The sequence below is a fragment of the Neomonachus schauinslandi genome, chromosome X, assembly GCF_002201575.2.
Source record: "Neomonachus schauinslandi chromosome X, ASM220157v2, whole genome shotgun sequence".
Lineage (NCBI taxonomy): Eukaryota > Metazoa > Chordata > Mammalia > Carnivora > Phocidae > Neomonachus > Neomonachus schauinslandi.
In genome coordinates, this window is record NC_058419.1 from 125036258 (window position 1) to 125045175 (window position 8918).

Sequence of the window (8918 nt, forward strand, 5' to 3'; positions counted from 1 at the left end):
CATAGATAGATGATAGATATAGATAGATACATAGATAGATGATAGATGATAGATATAGATGATAGATGATAGATAGATAGATAGGTAGATAGGTAGATAGATAGATGGATAGATGATACATGATAGATGAACAGATGGATGGATGGATGGATGATAAAGAGAGAGAGAGAAACAGACAGAATCTCTCATGCCAAGGCAGGGTTTCTCAACCTTAGCACTGCTGACATTTGGGCTGGATGATTCTCTGTGGTAGGGGCATCCTGGGCACCGTAGGGTGTTTCCCCTGCCAGATGCCAGTAGAACCCCTCCTGCAATTGTGACAACCCAAACCAACCCCAGACAGGGTGAAGAGTCCCCTGGTGTGGGCCAGGTTCCTCCCCAGGCAAGAACCCCTGCTGTAGTCAAGGGAGAGTGAGTGCTTGCTCTCTGCTCTGCTCCACAGGCATGGAAGCCGATGATGGGTACCGTGCCCTCCAGTGGAACGGGGGATCGGGCGGACTCCCCGCGAATGAAACCACATTTGCGAGAATCCTGCAGCAGCAAGGTTATGCAACTGGACTCATAGGTGCTCAAACGGTTCAGGGGGATGGAGAATCAACCATCAAAAGCACCTGTTTCCCAACAAGGCGAAAACATCATGTGTCAGAACCAAAATAGGGTGCTGACCCCGTCTGATCTCTCTTGGATTGGTCACATTGTTGGAATTTCTGTCATTGACAAGCAATTTTAATTCAACATCTTGCGAGATTTGCCTCTTTCCTTCCATTCCCAGGCTTTGTATTAGGGGCTGGTCTCATAGGCACCCGCTGCCTGGCACCCCCCAAAACTCCAGCCTCCAGAAGGAAAGCAGGTGTTCAGCAAAACCACATTGTGCAAACATTTTAGACACAGAGCCACACTTACTATTTAGGGAATGATGGGAATCCTCTGGAGAGCCGACTGTCACACATCATTAGTCAAGGGCCAACCTTGTAAGGCCACCTGTCTGAGAACGGCACTCTGACACCTGCTAGGTGACTTCTTTACAGATGGGCGCCCACCTGTCATGGACCACAGGCTTGTGACCGCTTTCGTTCCTTGCTTCAGCCTGTGGGTTTAGAAGTGGTATCCGTCTTAGAGGAATCAGAAGCCAGATGACGAGGGTGTCTTCCCCGACCCCTCACTCAAGGGAGGGCTGGGTCAGGTCTGTGTGCAGGGGGTCCCATTCCTCACCAGCTCTTCCACACTCAGAGTCGCTGTTGAGTTCAGAAGGGACTATGACACCCCCACTTTGTCAGGGCAGTGATTGGCTGGAGGTGTGGGTAATCACCCTTACCCCCTTTTAAAATGTCCTGCTACTTTAGAAATAGAGATTATGTAGATTGACTTCCCACAGTGCTGGAGGCTGAGCAGTCCAAGATCCAGATTCCGTGTCTGGTGAGGACCCTCGTCCTGCTTCACAGATGACTGTCTTCTCTCTGTGTCCTCACATGTGAGAAGAAGGGGTGAGGATCTCTCTGGGGCACTAATCCCATTCACAGGGGCTCCACCCTGAGGATCTGATCTCCTCTCCAAGGTCCCACCTCCAAATACCATCAACCTCAGGATCAGGTCTCTACATAGGAATTTTGGGGAGACGCAGATATTCAGAATATAGCATATCCCATTTTCAAGGACTTTGTATACATCTGCTCTATCGCCTATATTTCTCTTTTCAATCCTAAGAAGTAGAGCAAAGCTTCTTAGCCACCCAAATTGACTGGAACTTTCCATTACCAACTCACCACCGTTGGGTCAATGTCCTTGATCCCACAACAACCCAGGTATCTCCTACTCTGTGGGTGGAATTGTGTTTAAAACTAGATGAGTAGATTTATTTTGTGTTTACTGGACTTGCAGACCTGTGTATCGGTTCGTTCTGTGAATCTTTATTCTTCTGGTGCACACACCCCATCTATATTCAGACAAGGCTGTTCTTCACATTCCAAATGGTAGAAAGTGGACAAGATGGAGACCGTCCTCTATACTTTTCTTCTCCACCTATTTCACCCCATCTCAGCATTTTCACTTTCAAAAATGTAAGCAGGCATATGAAGGAATGTCCCTGGGCTTGGAACTAAAACCAATCCTACAAGTTCTGAAGACGCTTTGTGAGTCATGGGAGGGAAGAGCAGGGCAGGGACCCAGTTTAACCTCTGCACTTGGAAATTATGGCAAGTAGTGCCTTGGACCCTTTTCTGTTCTATCTTGTAGCTAAACTTAAGCTGGCTGAGCATCTGGAGAGAACCCAATTCTTGTATATCCTGCTAGAATTTGATAGATGGGCTTCCTCATGTTCCATCTCAATGATATTATAAAATTACTGCCTTTGGAAAAAATCTATTATAAGCAATTCTTGCTTACTAGTTATTAGAGTGAGTCCGTTCCTTCTGCTCTATCATAAGATTATTCTAGAGCCAGCTCCTGTTATCAAGTAGTTGTCTTTTAAGTAAGAAATATCATAAGTGATATTTTCTGAGTTATTTAATAGCAGAATAGTCTAGGGTTGCAAATTGTAATTCCCAACAGTCCAGAAAACCTTAAACCTTTAATCTTCTTTTTCTTTAAACCTTTAATCTCTTGATAACGATCATGACCTCCATATGTTTGTTCAGTATCTGCAAAGTGCAATGTAACCATTTAAAAATACACCAGTATCAAACATTCATTTTATTCCTTTCTATCTCAAATTTATATCATGTTCCTTTTTTTTTTCAGATTTTGCTGTTTGCATACCTTTATTTTCATTGGAGCATCCAAATTATTGAGAAGGTGATTGGTATCAGACAGAGTGCCTTCCATGTGTGTTCTTGTTTAACTTCTTGCTCTTATTTTCAGGAAAATGGCACCAGGGTGTGAACTGTGAATCCCGCACCGACCACTGCCACCACCCACTGAACCACGGATTTGACTATTTTTATGGCATGCCTTTCACGCTTGTGGATGACTGTCAGCCAGGCAGGCCCCCGGGACTGGACGCCACGACTAGAGCCAGGCTGTGGCATTACACCCAGATGGCAGCACTGGGGGTACTGACTGTTGCTGTTGGTAAGACTTGGGGGTTAATCTCTGTGTCCTGGAAGGTAGTCCTGGGTACAGCCAGCCTCGTCTTCCTCTTCTTCATCTCCTGGTACGCCAGCTTTGGGTTTGTGCGTCGTTGGAACTGTATCCTGATGAGAAACCATGACGTCACAGAGCAGCCCATGGTTTTGGAAAAAACGACGAGTCTCATGCTACACGAAGCAATTTCCTATATTGAAAGGTAATCCCAATTTTAAAGAGGAGGTGAGTTCTCATAGCACCCGAGTCTCTTTATCATCTTTGGAATTTCTTAAACCAGCCCCGATGGGGAGATGAGTTTCAAGGACTCAAATGGATCAAATACTGTTGAAACAGGATCAAATACAGGTGTCATCGTGTCCAAAGGATGTTTTTCTTCTTTCAGAAATAAGCACAGGCCATTCCTTCTCTTCGTGTCCTTGTTGCATGTACACATTCCCCTGGTAACCACAAAACAGTTTCTCGGGAAAAGCCAGCACGGCTTATATGGCGACAACGTGGAGGAGATGGATTGGCTTGTAGGTAAGTCAAGGCACAGCCGTGCTTCATTCAGTCTTGGCCTCACCACTGAACTTTGGTAACAGATGGGCCGCCTCACTATGAACCAACTTGCAATAAAGAATAAGAGAAAAGGCGGGGCACCTGGGTGGCTCAGTTGGTTAAGCGACTGCCTTCAGCCCAGGTCATAATCCTGGAGTGCCGGGATCGAGTCCCGCATCGGGCTCCCTGCTCGGCGGGGGGTCTGCTTCTCCCTCTGACCCTCCCCCCTCTCATGCTCTCTCTATCTCATTCTCTGTCTCAAATAAATAAATAAAATCTTTAAAAAAAAAAAAAAAAGAATAAGAGAAAAGGCAAAGAATAGGGAGAAAATTTCCCATATCATTCATGTGCTCCTTCAGCACTTCCGATCCCTCAGCCTACTTCTGCACAAAATCATCCTACAAAGTGTATTATTTAAAGCCATCATGAGGGGCACCTGGGTGGCTCAGTCAGTTAAGCGTCTGCCTTGGGCTCAGGTCATGATCTCAGGGTCCTGGGATCGAGCCCCGCATCGGGCTCCCTGCTCAGCGGAAAGCCTGCTTCTCCCTTCCCACTCCCCTTGCTTGTGTTCCCTCTCTCGCTGTGTCTCTCTCTGTCAAATAAATAAATAAAATCTTAAAAAAAATAGTAAAGCCATCTTGAGACATTGCAGAAAGTGAAGCAAGAACACTATCATTCAGGGCAACAGACCAACATCACTGTGGCCTGGAGAAAACCTGGAGAGATCCCGCGAGATTATAGATTGTTTGTTTTCACATTGCAGTATAGTTGATACATAGTGTTACCTTAGTTTCAAGTGTATATAGATTCTTAAAAGAATGTAGACATCTAAATCCTTGCAGGATCCAAGGACTTATCCTGGGAGAAGCATAGTGCTAGAGTAGACCAAGTAAAGAGGCAAACAATCCCAAAACGGGAGGGTAGATTACATCATGCTTTAAAAACATGCATTTCCACTGCTGTACATGCCCGTGTGGTGTAAAATCTTTACTTTCAGTGCTTTAGATGTGCATTTGGTCTCCGTAGATAAAGCGAGTGCTTGGCTTGTAGATGGCTCCGCTCTCCTGAGCCTTGGCCCCCATGTGCCAACACCCACAGATGGATGCTCACAGCTCTGGCTTCCTCCTGTCTTGACAGGCTTGTCCCATCAAACCCTTTCTCACCACGTTCCCACCCCCATGCACTCATTATGGACACACGTATGCATGCCAACAATGCCCATTCGGAACACTCCATTGCTGGCATATTGGCTTTAGGTGTTTATTCTGTTTTCTGTGTTAGTATCACTAATGATCACTAGTGATACCTTTGTAAACAAGATTCTGAATCCTGTGGTATCAGGAAAATCAGATAGGGGTTCACACTTTGTCATCACATTCATAACGACAGTCTCTTGGTGACTGCAGAGTCCCCTTATGGGACTTTCTAGCAAGAAAGGGCAAATTTGGGTTGAATTCGCTGATGCTGTTTCATTGGCTCTGTCCTGAATTGTTCTATTTCTCTTAAAGGTGAAATCCTTAAAGCCGTTGACGTAAATGGTTTGAAAAACATGACATTCACGTATTTTACCTCTGATCACGGAGGACATTTGGAGGCAAGGGACGAACGTGGCCAGCTGGGGGGATGGAATGGAATATTCAGAGGTGAGACCAATGGATGTTGGGGGTTAAAAGTCAGATATGTGACCCATCAAATGATTCCCAGTGATACAAGCTGGAGGGCAAGCAGAAGGGGAAAAGAGTCTGTGCTTTCAAAGGGGGACTTTCTTGAGCAGCTCCTATACACCAAATTCTATCCAGATGCTAAGAGAGAGAAAAAAAGATACCTGCGCTTCCCTTAAAGAATTTACATTTTAGTAGAAGAGTGAGATATACAAATAAATAATTAAGATAAAATTAAAATAAATGCCATCCTAAATCAAAGGTAGTGCAGTAACTATAACCTTAGTTATATGTGTCCCTGTACTCCACAATATCATGCGGGATTTAGGGCGTGACACCTTTATATTGTCATCTTAAAAGTCTGATACAATTGTTCTGCATGATTCATGGATTCCATATTTATGAATTCATTTACTTGCTAAAATATATCTGTAACCCCAAAAATCAATACTTGCAATGCCTTTGTACTCATTTGAACAGCAGTAAAAATATTGGTCGCCTGACGTGCATGTTCTCAACCAACATTGGATGAGGTAACCCTGTGCCTACAATTTCATCTCTCAGACTATAAACATGTGTCCTTTTCACAGTCTCTTTAGTGGCCACGTTTTTATAGTTTTGTTTGCTTTTTATTGGTGACTTTGCTACTTCAAATAGCTCCCAACCGTAGTTCTGAAGGACTGTTCCCTGTTTCCAAGGGCAAGAAGCTTGCGATGTGCCTTATGGAGAAAATAGGTGTGTTAGATTGGCTTCATCCAGACAGGAATTCTAGCGCTGTTGGCCATGAGTCCAATGCGAATGAATCACAATATCTACTCAATAAGGAGTCTTTAAACCAAAACACACAGAAATATACTGATTGGCTGATGAAAATACGGGGACCAGAGTCTCCCTGGAACTGAGCCCTATATTACACCTGAGATCATGGTTCAGTATGAGCTAACTGGGTGTTTGTGGCGACTTTGTAGAACATCACTCCAGGGAATGAGAGTCAACTGTATATGTTCCTATGACTTGGAAGTGGCTTTTTCCTCCAATCCTCCATATACATCCCCAAGCTGTACAGTAGATTCTCGTCATTCCCAGTGGTATGTTCTACAAACAGCCTACCCCTTGATTTCCAACTGGGACCCAGAACAGAGTACCCACCAAGCCACACCTGACTCCCAACATACAGAAGGGAGACCTAATACACAGGACTGAGGCTGCTGATTTGCAGTAACTTGTTACGCAGCAGTACAAAACAAAGGCAAGCCCGTTACAATTTTTGAGCTGCAACAAAGAAGTATTTATTTAGCAAGATTCTGAACACATCTCTCCCTGTTTACAACTCTCCTTCTGTAACATAGGATTGCTTTGATTTCCATACCCAGAGTTCTTAGGAAGTGGAAGCACGTTGTCTAATGCTCAATACTTATATGCATTTCCCAAAGAGCCAACCTGGGCCCCAACTTACTGCTAAGGGTCCCAGAAATGAAGAAGAACCAGGAAAAGGGGTAAAGGAACAGGTGTATGGTATGGCGAGCAGGTAGGAGAGGAGGAGAAGGGGGTCCAAGATCCAATTCCTAGTCCTTTCAGAAAGAAAAAGGACAGAGGAAGACAGGGACCACCAACCATGCGCAGTATGAAATCCCAGTGCTGGTTATAGCTCTGAAGCCACGCATTGCACACCCCATGTGTCCCGTGGTCGCAAAGACCCGCTGAATCTCAAGAGGAGAGCATATGAACTCCACGTGCCCATAGGGATGTGACGAGGTTCTGGAATTATTGCTGCAAATGTTTTTGGGAAATGCAGGCTGCCACCATGTGTGATTATGTGTGGGGGTGCCCAGGTACATACACACAGACAGACAGGTGCACCCAGGTGTGTGTGTGGATAGGACCATCTCCTGGAGAATTCTAATGGCATTTACTTACAGGTGGCAAAGGGATGGGGGGCTGGGAAGGCGGCATCCGTGTCCCAGGGATCTTCCGCTGGCCTGGGGTGCTGCCGGCTGGCCAAATGATCCACGAGCCCACCAGCCTGATGGATGTTTTCCCCACCGTGGTCCAGCTGGGGGGCGGCAATGTGCCCCAGGACAGGTACACATGTAATGAGATCTCCGTCCTCCCCAGTTCCTCAGAGCTGTCCCTTTACTATTTTACACGTAGGGCAGAAGCCCTACCACGATGTGAGAACATTCAGAAAGTTCTCACATCCTCAAATGTAGGGGACAGCCTAAGGCAAAATAATCATACTCAGTTAAACGTGATTAAATAAAACATTGGGTCCATCTACTCATTTTGCTATTTTGGTAAGATTTTATAACTCAGCACAACGGGGAGATGAAAGCATTAGAAGTCAATCCATTGAAACACATCTCCCTATGATTTCCTGAGAGTCACTCTTGCCCGTATGTTGATGACTGACAGCGTGCTTTAAAAATGATTTATCGCCTCAATATTAGCACAGGACCAAAGACTCTTGCGAATACAAGATAAAAACAAGGCAGTAAATATTTTGATAATGATTTGGTTTTACTCCATTTAAGGGAACAAATAAATACTCCTGTATAAGAGAGACAGAACCAATAGTTATATGTGCAGGTGTCTGTGTGTTTATAAAATAAGACATATGTCTTAAGCGTTGGCTCATGCATTTGTGGACAAATTGAAATCCTTATGTCGGGCCAGTGGGCTGCAAACCCAGGCAGAATTTCCCTGTTACAGTCTCAAGGCAGAATTCTACCTTCTCTGGGAAACCTGTCTTTGCTCTTGGCTGCCGTCAACTGATTCTGTGAGGCCCACCTTCACTGTGAAGCGCGCTCTGCTTTGCTCAGAGTGCACTGATTGTGGATGTCAACCGTGTCAAAAAAAATGCCTTCACAGCAACACTCAGAGTGGCGTTTCACCAAATCACTGAGCACCATGACCCAGCCAAGTGGACACAGAAAACGGAACCATCATAATTAGGATATAGTTAAAAGTGTTCTACAACTGTAAGGGAAAATACTACATTTGTACATTAAGTTCAGATTGAGAACTTTTAAAAAATATGGTCATGTGGCCATGACTGGCAAGGTTGGGATGGTGTGTATGTCTGTGTGCTCACTGCGTATGGAGTGCTGCATAACAAAATGACCCCACAAGTTAGTGACTTTGTGTTTAGAAACAATGACGTGCATCTTGCTCAACAACTTGCAATCTGGACAGAGTTGGGGAGACAGCTCATCTCTGCTCTTCTTGCCCCATAGCAGGGGCCCTTACAAGCTTGGAGTTTCATTTTCAGGTGCAACGCAGCCTGAGCAGCCTTGGTCTGATTCCTCCTTGTGTCTCTTTACTGAATCAGGGTGATCGATGGCCGTAGCCTGGTGCCCTTGCTTCAAGGGGCTGCTGAGCACTCTGCACATGAGTTCCTGTTTCATTACTGTGGAAAGTATCTGCATGCAGCACGCTGGCATGAGCAGAACAGTGAGTACATGCCTTCTCCTGGTGCGGGGGGTGGGGGTTGCGTTAGTCAGGGTTCCCCCTGAGAAACAGAACCAAGAGTGTGTGGGATGGATGGATGGATGGATGGAGGGAAGCTGGATGGATGGGTAGATGCATGGATAAGTGGATGGATGGATGGATGGACACATGGATGGATGGATGGTTGGATGG

General features: G+C 45.3%; 1 protein-coding gene across 1 annotated transcript in view; it reads left to right on the forward strand.

Annotated features, from left to right (window-relative positions):
- ARSD (arylsulfatase D) overlaps nucleotides 1–8918 on the forward strand; it is a 19416-nt gene that overhangs the window by 8901 nt on the left and 1597 nt on the right. Inside the window, exons 4-9 of the mRNA XM_021684776.1 lie at nucleotides 443–565; nucleotides 2857–3280; nucleotides 3464–3600; nucleotides 5127–5261; nucleotides 7199–7361; nucleotides 8608–8729. Of these exons, the coding sequence (XP_021540451.1) occupies nucleotides 443–565; nucleotides 2857–3280; nucleotides 3464–3600; nucleotides 5127–5261; nucleotides 7199–7361; nucleotides 8608–8729 (1104 nt within the window). The remainder of the gene's footprint in view (nucleotides 1–442; nucleotides 566–2856; nucleotides 3281–3463; nucleotides 3601–5126; nucleotides 5262–7198; nucleotides 7362–8607; nucleotides 8730–8918) is intronic.